Below are 15,832 nucleotides of genomic sequence, written 5' to 3'. Positions count from 1 at the left end.
TGCACTCCCCATGATGATGGAAGTTGCATTTGCTACACTTGGGAAGATTTCCTGAATACTGCTTTGGAGCATTTGGCGTGGATGAGGCTGGAGCATGTGGTGTGGTGGTAGCTTGTGTTGTAGCATGGACAGACACTGTTTGTTGCTTCTTAAACAATTCTGAGTTTTGCTTTCCCTTTCGCTTGTTGTTTTTCCCCTTCTTGTTCTCTTCTTCCTTCTTAACCTCCGCTTCCATTGTTTTGTAACCCTTATTATTGCCATGATCATACAGTTTCTTGTCCAGTCTCTTGGCGCTGTCAAACCTCTCAGGATTTGCCGCAATGACATTCCCTTGGATAGGTGCAGTCAATCCCCAGATAAACCTCTCAATTTTTTTCCCTTCTGAGGTGATCATTTCGGGACACAGAAGAGATAGCTCACTAAACCGGGATATGTATGCGTCGATATTGGAGTTTTGAACCGTGAGGTTCCATAACTCTTGTTCCATCTTCTGAATCTCACCTCTAGGACAGTATTATGCTAACATCATCTCCTTCAGCTCTTCCCAGGGCATCGCGTTCGCCACCGGAAGTGTCATGGCCTCTACGTGGCCATTCCACCAGGAGAGAGCTTGGTCAATGAACGTGCAGGCTGCGAACTTGACCTTACACTCATCTGGGCACCCGCAGATTTCGAAGATCAATTCTACTTTCTCGGTCCATCGCTTCAGGGCTATTACGCCTCATGTCCCATTAAAGGTCCGAGGTTTGGCGTTGGCGAAGTCCTTGTAGGTGCACGGTCGTGCGGTTCCGTGGTTTGTCCCTTGATTGGTTCATCCGGCTCCCTTCCAGTTGCCTTCTCTGTTGTTTCCATTGCGAATCTGCGCAAGTGCTGCAGTGACCGCAGCGGACACTGCTACCTGGAATGCAACCGAGTTTATCTCAGGTGGGGTCGGTGTTGCGTTGTTTCCACGGTTGGGTCTTTGGGGCATCTTTCTGTCATGGAATGGTAAGATGTTGAGTGCCTATTGTTTTGCGATTTTAGGATCCCATAGACTAGGCGTGTAACGTGTGTATTTAAGTAATTTCATGCATTAACATAAAACAAGGAACATAAAACACAAAGCAGATGAAAACGTCATGATAAAACATAAAGCATTTTCATTAATACTAATAGTTTTGATACATGAAAATTTGCCAGAAGGCATACAGTACATGAGGAAAATATAAAACTCGGCAGCATAATGACCCTATGACTAGTGTGGTCACTTAAACATAGAGTCGATAGTACATGGCATAGTACGCCTAATAAAAACCTAATACTAACGATAGATATTGTTGGTCCCAGTCATGGTGGGATGTGCCAAGGGGTGGTGTTGAGGAAGTGGATGCTCCCTGAAGGCGAGCCACCTGTCGCTCCGCGTCTCGAAGTAGAGCCTCCCACCTCAACTGCCTCATGTGGAACTCCCGGATAACCTCTCGCGTTTCCTGCTCCGCCCGCTCAACCCTAGTCCGCATCTGGTGCATCTGATCGGTGGTGCTCTGAGTCAGATCGCCAGTGTCCCTCAATGGTCTCACCATGACTGGAAGTGCTCGGTCAGCCGCTCCTCCATCCCTCAAGTCATAGAACTCTCGAGCCTTGCCAAACGAGGGTCGATGTCTTTGTTGTCTGCTCCATCTCCAAATGTCGATACCCCAGGGAGGGGTAGGGCCGTTAGGGCCCATTCGGTGAGCTGGCACCCTCACTGGGTATGGTGGGTTGATGACTACGGACTCTGTGTCCGAATCATCGTCGTTGTTGTCACCAACTTCTTCTTCTTCAACGTCCGCCACAGGTTCCGCAGGTCCCTCTTCGATTTCTTCTTCCGGTTCCTCCTTTTCCACCGGGTTCTCTTTAGGTTCCTCATCAGACTCTTCTAGCCATCCGTTATTTCCCTGATTGGGAAAATAAGGATCTCCGGGGTGGTGGAAACCAGCCATACTGACTGCACGAGAGTGCATAAATAAATCACGTTTTGATTATCCCTATAGTATATTTTAATTATTTAGATTTGAGTTCCCTAGAGTTTTTGGAGAGTGAGGTAGGATTTTGGAATCATTTCCCGCTATGATTACTCCCGAACACATGTTGATCATATTCTGAATAAATATAGTTGATCAGGCTATATTTATCCCTAATATGATTACATAACTGCCCAGGTTTAATCATAGTGCTCAATTTCCTCCAGAAGCTTTTATTAGATATTGTTAGATTGTTATTCTAATTTGCGCACATAAGTGTGAAATTTTTGTTTTGTTCAGAGTTATTTAGTCCCATTGTGTGTATAGTTGCATATCATGTATGATTAGATATGCTAGTTCACTATAAACATTGCTCTGATACCAACCTGTCACACCCCCGAACCAGACGGCGGAAACGTTCGGGGGCTCGTGTGACTAACAATTGAATTATCATTACAATGAATACACATGAAACATAACACATTCATCACCAACATTTCATATAACAACCAGCATTGTTCACATCAGGTACATTGTTATACATTACATAAATTCAAAGTATTAATTGTGCGATGAATAATGTTACACAAAATAAGTCCATACATACTTGAAATTCTTCCTGCTTAACGATTACCTGAGAATACAAGTTATTTTGAAAACAATCAACATATATAATGTTGGTGAGTTCATAAGTATGGCTGAGTAAAAGTCTTTGTATCTTTCGTAAAAACCGTGAAAATCCAATATTTTCTGTAAAATGTTTGAAAATGATGTGAAAATGAAGTATAAATGCATGTGTGAATTTCGCAGTAGTGACATATATAAAAGTAGTTTAGATTTCTTTGTATTGTAAGTAAGTGATAATTGAACAATTGTATTTCCCCAGAAAATCCGATATTTTCTGATTTGTTATAATGTCGAGGTTCTTGTATCGTTTAATAAGTTGTTTTGTGTTAACACAATCGAAGGGTTAATCTTCGAAATGTTAAATTTGGTATTGAATCTCTATATGAGCCGTTATAATCATACATGATAATGACTAGGTTGCATGTCTTAACATTTTTCCAAATGTTGATATTTGATCAAGGTTTTGTCGTCCTAGACTGACCTAGTCTAGCTGTAGTGAGCAGCTAAGGCGAGGGGGGTCACCCCGTATAGATCTATACACAAACTCTCACTCTCCCTCTAGGAGACTCTGATTATAACTACAAGCTACGATTGTACACTCGAAGGTGCCAACCGACACGTCTCACTAGATTCTCAACCTTTCGTACTATGTTTAATGTTTTACGTATATGTTGTATATTATCAATCCAAAGGTACATATATAAGTATATGGAGTTTAATAGTTATGTAAAGGTATAGTTATAATCTACCCAAGCATGTGAATTTCAGTCCAAGCCCAATTAGCATGTAAGTGGATCACAAAGGCCCAATAACATGTAAGTGGGTAATTTGGGCCCAATAGGCATGTAAATGGACTACGAAGGCCCAACAACATGAGACCCATAATTCAGGACCAAATTAACATGTAAATGAGTCGCATGGCCCAATAAACATGACATGGAAAATATTGGGCTAAATATACATTTAAATGGGCTCTTAAGGCCCATTGGCCATGTAACATGAATATTTGGCCCAATAAAATTGTTATCGATGTATTTCACCCATTTGTTATTGTGTTGTTGCTTATTTTTGTTCGAGGTTTACCAAGTTGATTATAAAAAGTCTCCTTTTTTGTAAAACAACATTTTTGGTCAAAAAGCCTCAAATTTTCAATTAAGGCCCAAAGTTTTGGTAAAAATGACACTTTAGTCCATAATGTATAAAAATTTGTAATTTTGTCCCAAATGTCTAGAAATTCACGGATTTAGTCCAAAAATATATATTTTGTCATTTGAGGCCCAGTTTTACAGAAAATGGCATTTTCAGCCCTTTGTTTGTCAAATTGACACTTTCGGCCCAATTTTTATAAAAGTTACATTTTTGGTCCAATTTAAAAATAAATGTTATTTTCACCCATAAATTTGGTTTATTTACATTTATGACTCAAACTTTGGTCAAATAACATTCTTAATCCCAAAACCTCCATTTTTCGCAATTTCGAGCCGAAAACCATGAGGCCCAAATATTTGGCCCATTAAGCCAAAATTTACATTTTTTGACCCTTTGGAAAGCATGTTTACCATAAAAATCCATTTTTATGCTAGAAGAACCTGTTTGATCCTTGTAAAAACATAAATGTCGCTTTTTGCCATCATCTTTTGTTTTCTTGACAATTTTGACCCTTAACAAGGTTTTTGTGTTAACTTTTATTTCTTAAACATGTAATCATTTTTGGCTTGATAGTATGAAGTATATAGTGTCTTAGTTCATGGATCTTTACTCCATGTCACTTAGAATATCGATATTTGTTTAGATCTAACACATTTTTACAAAATAAACTAAGAAATCACACAAGACATGCATATAACACATATATCTACACATTTTACTTCCATTCTCCCCCAAAAATCATGTAAAACCGAAAACAAGGGGGTATGAACTCACCTTTGCTTGATGTTTCGATTTTGAAGAAGAAATGGGGAGATTTTCGGTCCTAGCAAGCTTCTCGAAGAACTTTGGAACTTAGATGGCTCTAAGATGCATGATTCACGAAATGGTATGAGTTAGGAGGAGATCCTTGAGGAAATTTAGGAGTTAAACCATGTATCTAAGAAAAACTTATCAAGGATAGTGATTGTGGTGAAGAATCCTCTTGAAAACACCCTAAATCTCGAAATTTTAAGGGAAGAAGGAGGAGTTTCTAGAGAGTATTTTGAAGTGGCTTGAAATGAGAGAATAGAGGTGGGGTGATGGTGTCTCGGCCGAAGATAAGAAGGGAGGGGGAGAGAGGATGTGATGGTTACCTAGATGCATGAGATGTATGGATTATTTAGTGGGTAAATTGCATGGAAGTCCATTATGCAATAATGATGTGTCTAATGCTAGTTAATCCTCTTTTTTTTTACATGGGCCGAGATTTGGGCTAGGAGGAAGGAGGATGAATTAGTTTGGCCCAATTCTTTCCTTGGTTCGAAATTATGAAGCCCATAGGGAAGTTTTCGGCCCATTGGGCCTTTAGGGTTGTTCACGGCCCAAATGGCATAAAAAGTGGGTTTTAGGGCTTACTAGGTTTAATTGGATTAAGTATAGCCCAATAAGGCCCATTAGGGTTCGAATGATTCATTCTAGGCCCAAATGGTCCAAAATGTTATAGATTTGGGAATTGGGTCCATTTAGAATCCAAATAGGGTTTCCAAGCCCAAAATAGTTGAATTGAATACTTATTGGTCCATTAGGCCCAACAAGGAAATCCTAGTCCAATATAGACTTAAACCGGGATTCTTAGGGTTTTCAGACTCTTTGTTGAACATGAAAGGTGAATTTAAATGAGCATCGGTGATATTTACTTAGAGTATATGTTTTACAATAGTTGAATGACTACACGAGAATAAATTCCCTATCTAAAATGCTAGTTGTGACAAATAATAACAATTTCTCCAATAGGGGTATGGAATGACGATGAAATTTTCTAACAGGACTTTCATCAAATAGCTTATATGTATAAAAAAAGGAAAATATTTAGATGCATGTAGTGTTAATTTTCTATATACTTGGTCAACCAAAGTGTATATGTGAAAATTATGAGAATCAGATTAAGTAGTGGAGTTGCTTCTATTCCTTTGATTTGTAGGAGTATCTTTAAAGTACAACATTTTCAAACATTGACACTTTGCTCCCGAGTTTGAAAGAAAGGGAAAGAAAGTATATATTTTAGCCGTTCCCAAGTTAAATGAAAAAAAAAGATAGTTAAAAAAGACAATTATACCCTGCATGTTATTGAGGAAACATTAGGTGTTTACTTTTATTCATGATGGAAACGTGATGCTAGAATTCATATCCATGGTTTTAGAAACTATATACTTTTCACTTCTTCATGGACCTAATACTATATTTCATACCATACAACTTAATTATGTGATGAAGTAGATGGACATCAAGCTGAAACACATAAAAGAATGCCTATAATTTTCTTGCACCAGAAATCCAGATGCTAAAATTTATAACTAAAACGGATTAACAAATTCATTCAACATCTAAAAGAAGTATGTATGTAGTAAAATAGTATACGATTCATTGCATATACTAAAACCCTACTTTTTTAAACATCTGAATTCTTCCTGAAAAGGATTTTAAGATACAAACTGTCATCTCAAAAGATTTATTTGTTACGAGACACATGATTCAAAAGACACATCAACTTGAACGAAACCATCTCATCATCCCTCATTTAAACCCATGCTATAAAAGTAAAAAAAAAACAAAAAAAAAACATATTAAATAACTTATTAATGCGTATAGAAACATAATAAAAGGTTAATTTTGTTTGACATAACTAAATACAGTAAAAGTCATCTAAATCCATTCATGCAATATATGATCACAATTAAAACAGAAAACAAAACACAACTGACTAATAGATAAACATAAGACTTCTTATAAATCTATGACCTATCTATCAAGAAGAAAAAAAGCAAAAAAATGAAAGGAGCTATCAGATTGTGTACTTATACTTAATACATAACAATCATTTATATACTGAAATGTAAAAGTAGAGAGCAATTGAGTGAAAACAGAAATAGTTAAACACTTAATAGAATAATTATATGCTCACAAGTTAAAACTGTTGGATTAAGTGTTTAAGGTCCTAACTAAATTGGTATAATGTTAATGAACAAAGCTAAAGTCTTTTTACGGCTTCGATTGATCAAAGCAGGGAGAGAGAGAGAGAGAGAGAGAGAGAAAGAGAGAGAGAGAGAGATAAAATGTTTTATGTAATTAATATATTAATTAGAAATTAGTAATTAATGATTTTTTAATTTATTATATGAATAATAAATTAATTAGAAATGGGTAATAACTGATTTATCTCTAAATATTATTAAAAGAGAAACTTAAATTCTAATCTTAAGAAATCAGGACCATTCATTACATTTGAATCCTTAATTTTTCGCCCTCAGATTGATCCTTAATTTTTCGACCTTAGATTGATTGCTGACATTATCCAAGGTTATTCAATCACCGTTACATGATTATCTCTTCTTTCCTTCGTCATCTACCCTCTCTCTCTCAATTGTAACCTAAAGAAACATAAAAATCATTCCTTTTTACTTCAATCGTGCCAGAAAACATATCCCTAATTCGCATCGCCTCTTCAAACGCCTCCAGGAATACGGTTAGTTTGTCTTGATTTTACTCCCAAATTCAAAATTTCTTATATTCCAATAGTGCATTTGTGTAATCGATTCCTGTTTTTCATTATTTTGTTTTTCCTTTTTTTTTTCTTTTGACATATCATTTTTAATATCAATTTCATTGTTAGAATTCTTCATCCGATAGGGTTTCTGTTTTTAAAATCAAAAGGAAGAGACCCTATCATAGATTCCATTCGATATCCTTATTCCTTACTACCAAGCTGTTTTTAAGCTGTTTTTAATTTGTAACTAAAATTGATTAGTAGCTGAGAATTAGGATCTCTGGTAATTTGTATGATCCACAATTATCGATCAATTTTGTGATTTATGGCTTTAGTCCAGTCCTCTGCTCTTTGCTTTAGTGCTATTCCTTCAGAATTTCGACCGTCTTCTTGGTGGAATCAGTTGTCAAGTTCATTAGATTCAAGATCGTGTACTTCTATGAAAGCCTACAGCTTAACATCAACGCCATCAACTCCTCCATCGTTCCGATTTTCTTCTTCATCTTATGAACATTCAGGTGCTGTTGATCTTACACAACTAAGCCGATTGCCTTTTCATATTACTGAATTTTTTTTAGGATTGTTCTTTTCTTTATATAATCTCAAAACACTTCTATTGCTTTTCATTTGATGGTAACAGGTTGGACAGTTATATGTTGAACATAATCTGTCATCATGTTATAAATTCATAGAACAATCATGCTCGCTCATTTGAAATTATCTCTCAACCATGGCTAAATAGAGGTAAAAAATTTACTTTTTTAGACCTTCAAAGTTTCATTTGATATTTTAATTTAAATCAATTCTCAATCACCTGTAGGGAATGCCCTGAGGAATGCCACGAAGCTATCTCCACTTTGATGTTTTCTACAACAAGCTTTCCTGATCTGCCAGAAATACGCGAACTAAGAAGTTTATTTGCTGACAGATATGGAAATCATCTTGAACCTTATATCAACAAAGAGGTGCTTCTAAATCTGCCTTGTCAAAATCTATAATAAACATTCTTTTAGTAGCTTTTAATCAAGAAAAAACTAAACAGGAAACAATCATGTTCTTAGTTTGTCAAGAAATTGAAGGCAAACCCTCCCACTAATGATATGAAGCTTCAAATGATGCAAGAGATTGCACAGGAATGTGGTATAGAGTGGGATTACAAGGCTTTTGAACAGAAATTGAAAAAAACAACATCCATTTGAACAGGTAAACCATCTTCTCATTCTCTTTCAACTGTTAGCATCTCTAAATATTATTAAAAGAAAAACTTAAATTCTAATATTAAGAGATTGAATATTTTACCCATTTAATTTTCTTTTTACCACAGGTAGCTGTTAATGTCAAAGACTAAAACAGATGCGGTAATTTTCTATTTTATCTTTCTAATCAACATATTAAATATTCATCGTACATCATACATCATACAATGCATATATTTAATTATATAATGATGATAACCCTGTTTTGCTTTAATTATTTATATTCATATTAAATAATATCTTGATTCAATTATTATATTTAACTATCGACTTTTTTTTATATTTAATTAATTAAAATTGGCTTATTTAATTTTTTAACTGTCTTGAGGATTCATTAATAAATTTATTTATACTCTTCTTCTCATAGACATTGCAGGTTATGCATATTTGATATTTGATCTAAGCTTATAAAATTTTTGAATTCTAAAAAAATAATTATATTTTTAGGTGTGATATGGAGGAAAAGAAGGATGAAGAAGAAAGCACATTGAATGAAGGTGAAACTGAGATTGCTATAGGACATGCAAGAAGGTTGATTCAAAGTGGTGTACATGCTTCTGATATTAACTCAGCACAGGTAAAGTAGAATTCCGTTTTGGTGTAATGGAATTAAGGAATGGAATGGAATCGTTGATTCCATTGAAATGAAATTAACTTTGTAGGTTGTGTTGCTAAGAGTGTTGAGAACAAAGGATGTCAAGTTAAAAGAATTGGAAATCTCAACTCTGGATGGCTTCCAAGGGAGGGAAAAAGAAGCGATTATTATTATTTCAATGGCCAAGTTAAATTCAAAGAAATAGGTATTTTTATTATTATTATTTTTTTTTAATTTTTGTGGCGTTTTATAATTGATTTAAAATTCAATGAAAATGTTGACATTGGTTTTAAAAATGAATTAACTCTTCTGTTTTTTTAAAAATACCAAAATACATTTATCATCTATTTTTAAATAAAAAAAATTTCAAACATTATTTTTTTTGACAGTTTTTGCTAGGTTCAAATTTCAATTATTTTGACAGATCCAATTCCTTAAAAAACATTCTATAAACCAAATGCTACATAATAGTTTATCAATAAAAATTAGAGAAATTAAAATTCCTCATACTTTTAAATCCTACCCATCTTCCTACCACTTTTAGATGATGACAACTGTAATAAAAGTTTATTAATTTTATTAAATTTTTATTAATTTGTTTTATATTTTTGTATTTATTGAAATCTTATATGTTTATTATATTTTTTCTTATCCGACTTTTTTTCAAATTTATTGATATCTTATATGGTAATTATTAGCTTAAATTATGTATGATTTTATCTATTTTTGTAATTATATTTAAAAAAAACGTTAAACTTCCTTTTATTCAGAAATCTTGAAGTTAATTTATGTTTTTTTTTTCCAGGAAAGTAAGGTAAAGTGGAGATGGAGGTACCACAGGCGGAGGTGCTTCTGGTGGCAGCATCAACCTCAAGGCTTATGACTAGAGGAGTTAACTTGGTAAAACGTGAATTGTATATTATTCCTTAGAATGTCACGATTTGAAGAGAACACCGTTAGAGGAGTATATAAAAAGTGAAGGATCCGTTTTAGATCCACGAAAACCAAGAGCATGAAGTGCAGTCGACAACCGATGAAACCATGCTCGGGGAGCTTGCTTAAGTCCATAGAGAGACTTGTGGAGAAGACAAACATGATCAGGTTTGTCCGGATCAACAAAACCCAGTGGTTGCTGCAAGTAGACTGTCTCTGTGAGATCGCCATGTAAGAAGGCATTTTGAACATCAAGTTGTCGTAAGGACCAACTGTGTGAGACTGCCAAGGATAGAACCACCCGAATTGTAGTCGCTTTGACAACGGGACTAAAAATCTCATGATAATCAAGACCATGTTGCTGACGATAACGTTTTGCAACAAGACGCGCTTTGTAACGTGTAATTGCCCCAGTCGGATCCCGTTTGAGCTTATAGACCCATTTACAACCAACAACATTAGCATTCGATGGAGGAGGCACTAAGGACCAAGTGTTGTTGCGCTGAAGAGCAGAATACTCGTCGGCCATGGCCTGACGCCATTGAGGCGATTTGTTAGCAACGTTAAAGGTGGCTGGTTCGGTAGGAACATTAGTAGTATGATAGGAGGCAGGATTATATGGTTGAGAGGGTTTAGGATTTGGACGCAAATGAGAGGGACGAGGACGAGGTAGAGAGGAGGAAGTGTGGGGTTGGGAGGTAGAATTTGCTTGTTGAGATGTGGTGTTTTCTGGTTGAGAGGTGGTGTTAGTTTTAGGGCGTCGTGCAAAGGTATAAAGGAGAGGCGGAAGAGGAGGTTCGTGTGGAGATGTAGGGGAAGAAGATGATGCAGGAGATGATGTAGGAGGCGTAGGGTATGTATTGGAAGGAGATGGTGTAGGTGATGTAGGAGGTGTTAGGGATGTATTGGAAGGAGTGGATATGTCAGGTACAGGATTAGGATAAGAGGATGTATAAGGATCAAAGGAAGATGTGGGTGGAGATGGGGGGCTGATTTGGTAAGGGAATAATTGTTCATGAAAACGAACATGACGAGCGATATAAAGACGTTCGGAAAGAGGGTCAAAGCACCGATAACCATGGTGGGAGGTGCTATATCCAAGAAAAACGCACGGAAGAGATCTGAAATCCATTTTATGCTTGTTATACGGACGAAGATGTGGATAACATCGACAACCAAACACACGAAGAAAGGAAAAATCAGGTTTGTGTTTGAAAACATGTTCGAAAGGTGAGATATTGGAGTTGGTTCTAGAAGGCATACGATTTATGAGATAGACGGCTGTGTTAAAAGCATAATGCCAAAATCGTTGTGGAACACCGGATTGAGCAAGAAGAGTGAGGCCGGTTTCGACCACATGACGGTGACGACGCTCAACAACGCCATTCTGTTCGCTGGTGTGAGGACAAGACAAGCGATGAGTAATGCCGAGAGATGAGAAAAACTTAGAGAGGTTTCGAAATTCACCTCCCCAATCAATTTGAACAAATTTTAGTTTGGTTTGAAATTGTCGTTCTACTGTAAGAAGAAACTGTTGGAAAGTACTAAAGACATCAGATTTGGATTTTAAGGGAAAAATCCACATAAAACTAGAAAAATGATCAACACATAGTAAGAAGTATCGATGGTCTTCAAAAGAAGTAACAGGGGCTGGTCCCCAAACATCACAAAAGAGTAAATCTAAAATATGAGAACTTTTATAAGTAGAAGATGATAGATGAAGTTTTGAAGATTTTCCAATAGAACAAGAATCACAAGGTGAATTGACAAAATTTTTTGATAAAGGTAAACTATATCTAGAAATCATTGACTTCAACAGCTGCGGATGGGGATGTCCAAGTCGTTGATGCCAAGTGACGGAAGAAGCACGGGTAGCGGAGAAAGCAACTTTAGACGAGGTAGACTGCAACTGCGGAAGGTGGAAGGAGTAAAGGCCGCCACTACTTTGACCCGTGAGGAGGGTAGTGTGAGTATTCTCGTCCTTCACAGCAAAAAAGGAAGTGTGAAATTCAAAATAAACATTATTATCATCGTAGAATTTTTGAACAGAAAGAAGGTTTTGTTTGATTTCTGGAACATGAAGAATTTGTGAGAGATGAAAAGTTTTATTAGGAAAATAGAGTTTAGAGGAGCCAATATGGAGAATGGGTAAACCTTTACCGTTGCCAACATGTAAGTTGTCATGGCCATGGTATGCCTCGGAGTGATCAAAGCTCGAGAGATCGGATGCAACATGATGACTAGACCCAGTATCAGTGACCCAGGTAGAGGAGGCCCAGGATCGATAATCTGCAAAATTAGCGGATGGTTGTTGTTGTCTCACACGTATGGTGGAGGGATCTCGATTAGGGCATTGAGACGGAACATGCCCAATACCACACCTGTTACATGTACCATACACAGTATTTTGATTAGATGCCCAACTAAATTGGTTTCTATTACCTCCTCCTTGTGGACGATTGTTGTAGCTGCCACGCCCACGGTTGTTTGTTGATCGGCTGTTGCGATTGTTTCCTGATCAATTTGTGTAAAAAGCTTGGGCTAATGTTGAATTAGTTGGCTGGAGCTGTAACCCCAGCTGTTGTGCAAGCTTTTGAACAGCTTGGATTGCTTCATCTTGTGATAGAGACGAACCAGCAGCCATGGAACTGGGCTGTCTAGTGGTGGTTGTGAACGCTTGGGCTGGGGGCACCACTGTGGAGGTCTTTGTGATCATGTAGTCATGGTCGGACAGTAGACCATGAAGTTCAGCAAAGGCTGTTGGAGACTGTCTTGCTAAAAGGGTAGATTTCAAGCCATTGTATTCTTCTCTTAAGCCAGAAATAACCAACATGACAAGGTCCTTTTCTTTAACTGGTTCGCCAATATTAGCAAGAGCATTAGAATACTCTTGTGCACGGGTTAAGTAAGCAGATGAGGACTCATCTTCTTTCATTGTGATTTTCAGAAGTTGGGTTTTAAGAGTATATTCATGAGAAGAAGTATGAGGAGCATAAGCACTTTCTAAAGACAACCAAAGATCACGTGATGTATCACCTTGAACATGCTGAAAAGACGTCTCGGAGATGGTGGACAGAATAAGCATTCGAACATGTGCATCATTAGAGACCCATGTATTGTTACAAGGGTTAGTGATAGATGTGGATGTGGTCACGGTGTCGCCTTCTTTTCCTGTAGGGGTGGTGGACACGATGGTGGCTGGTGGGCACTGTATGGTGCCATCAACATACCCGAACATGTTGTTTGTAACCAGAAAGGGCTGTAACATAGTTTTCCAGTAGCCATAGTTGTTTGGGGACAAAGTAAAGGCAAATTTATGAGAGTTGTGGGCTGTTTTCTCGGCAGTAGTGAATGCTGTGAGAGGCGCCATTGTATTGGCTGATGTCAATGTGTACTGATCGACAAGAGAAAAGAGGAAGAAAGAGTAGAAACAGGTGCAGGTTGATGTTGATGATTGTCGCTGTCTGGTGCGATCGAGAGGGCTGCTGTGGCGCCAATTTTAGGGTTAGGGAATAGTGGCTCTGATACCAAGTTAACTTGGTAAAACGTGAATTGTATATTATTCCTTAGAATGTCACGATTACATAAGTATTAATAATAGATATATTTACACTATGATCCCTCTAGAATATAAACATGTAATTAATGCCTAATATATATAACATTTGTCTAATAAGAGGTGGTAACAAAAGTTAATTTATGTTTCTTTTTATTATTTTTTATTGAAAAAATGGCTTATTTTAACAGCTAATGACCAAACTGCCCCTGTTTTTATTGAAAAAAATACTAATTTTAACAGCCAAAGTGTTATCGACTGTGACTAATTTTAACAGTAAATAAAATACATATTTTTTTGGTTTGTATACAACTCTTGCTTTTAGTTAGTATTGACAAATTTTGAATGCAATGTTTTTTTGTTCATATTTCATTCGAACCATACTTTAAAGTATGTTCCTATTTCTTGATGTATCCCTTTACATCAAATTGCCACAACGACGATTTTATCAAGATTGAAAGTACATTGCTATTTCTTGATGCATGCATTCATTCTATTTTACACCAATTACAACAATCTACCTTCATAACCTGTTATAAAGCAACCATTTTTATAAAAAAAAGAAGCATTTTTATGTCTTTTTTGCCCATTAATCATTTTTCCCCTGACGTTGTTGAATCTTATTTAGAAATATACATTTTTTATGCTTGTGGACCATTTTTCCCCTGTATTATTGCTCAATGAGGTTGCCTTGAATATGTATAATCATTTCAGAAAAAACTTGTCCAAATCTACTTTAATAACATGTTATAAAAGCAGCCATTTTTATCAAAAGAATAAGCATTTTTATGTATTATTTTCCCGTTAACCATTTTGTCCCGATGTTGGTGTTCAAAATTCAAATTTCAAAATGATAATTTGAAGAACAAAGTTGATGGTTATGAAATCTCAAAGTTCACTGCTGATAATACAATCATTGCTCAATTGGAAAAAAAAAATTAACATCAAACATGTAGCATATGAATTTATTTCTACATTTAGAATTTATTTCTACATTAATGATGCTCTTTTTGCTTATTGTTTTTTTTGTTTTACAGTTCTCATCATTGGACTCCGAGATGATTATTGAGGATAAAATCAAACGTACTATCTTACCACCACCGAGTCATTTGAGATTGTTACAGGCAACAACTACTTCAGTCAATCAGCCTATTGAGATTGTTACCACCACCGAATCGTTTGAATGGTCTTCTTCGAAAGAGTGTGTTGCTGCTCCTTCCTTGAAGATCCCAAAAATGGAAAAGCTCTAATAAGTTTAAGCCATTCATCATTATTTGGCATTTTAGTTTGAAGATTTTTTTATTAGTTTTTATTGTTTGACAACTAATTTGTTTATATTTTGAAGTTTATGTTTGTTTTCATTGGTTTCTCATAATTTTTTTAAACTATTATGCAATATCTATAGACGTGTCTATGTTTTTTTATGTGTTTCCCCCGTGTTTAACGCGGGTTATAATCTAGTTATTAATCATAATTAATCTTGAATTAATTTGGGATTAACTGGAATTAATTAAAGGTGCAAGGTGTGAATTGTAATTATTCAATACTTGAACAAAAGAGGCAATTCTAAAATGGTCCATGGCATGGAGCGTTTTAGAGCCTTTCATAGGGTTTCCACAAGCCTCCTAATGGTAAATAAGGAAAACATTTAAATTGGGATTAAGTCTATTATTTAATCCTTCAAATCTTGCTTTGTCCCTAAGTTACCTTGGACTATAAATAGGACCCTTGTGCACCTAATTTTCATGATTCTCACATACCTTAAAGGGGAGAACGAAATTCTACTCCTCTCTCCCCTCTCTCCTTCAATCCTAGGTTTCTTGCGTTTTAGGTGCGGACCATTAGAGGCTCGCATATTACTGGAGCTATGTTTTCCAAGGAGACAGGAAGACTTTGATTTGCTTGATAGGGTTCTAAAAAAGGTATGTAACCCTCTTTTTAATGTGAATTTTGATTTAATATATTGTTTATAAGTTTTTTTGTTCAACAGTATATTGCTTCAATAGTCTTGCATATACCCTTGATAGTATAAGGACTTTTTCTACATTATTACATGTAAAACTCATCAGTTGTATTAGAGAATTAGGTTGTCTTACAATTAAGTTGAGCTTGAACAATTGAAGGATTGTAGAATCGTCATTATGTTGCGTCGCCACGTCATGGGATCTTCTGCCACATTGTGGCAAAATGTTTGATCGGCGTTTTTTTTTATCC

At 36.0% G+C, this 15,832-nt stretch overlaps 1 protein-coding gene across 1 annotated transcript; it reads left to right on the top strand.

Annotated features, from left to right (window-relative positions):
* Positions 1-7,258: 7,258 nt before the first annotated feature.
* Positions 7,259-13,912, top strand: LOC145123658 (DNA polymerase alpha-associated DNA helicase A-like). Its single transcript, XM_079058862.1, has 8 exons — positions 7,259-7,796; positions 7,919-8,022; positions 8,099-8,243; positions 8,321-8,481; positions 8,603-8,636; positions 8,982-9,111; positions 9,197-9,334; positions 9,935-13,912. The coding sequence occupies exons 5-7, from the start codon at positions 8,632-8,634 to the stop codon at positions 9,332-9,334; spliced, it is 273 nt and encodes a 90-aa protein (XP_078914988.1). The 5' UTR covers positions 7,259-7,796; positions 7,919-8,022; positions 8,099-8,243; positions 8,321-8,481; positions 8,603-8,631; the 3' UTR covers positions 9,935-13,912.
* Positions 13,913-15,832: the final 1,920 nt, after the last annotated feature.

Source organism: Lactuca virosa, chromosome 7 (genome assembly GCF_052849685.1).
Source record: "Lactuca virosa cultivar CGN04683 chromosome 7, Lactuca_virosa_CGN04683_v6, whole genome shotgun sequence".
Taxonomy (NCBI): Eukaryota; Viridiplantae; Streptophyta; class Magnoliopsida; order Asterales; family Asteraceae; genus Lactuca; species Lactuca virosa.
Note: the sequence above shows the minus strand (reverse complement) of the source record. Positions and strands in the feature narration are given on the sequence as shown.

Excerpts from the sequence above, each read along its gene's own strand:
- LOC145123658 (XM_079058862.1), top strand. Across the intron at positions 9,112-9,196 it reads CTGATATTAACTCAGCACAG|GTTGTGTTGCTAAGAGTGTT; the intron begins GTAAAGTAGAAT and ends TTAACTTTGTAG.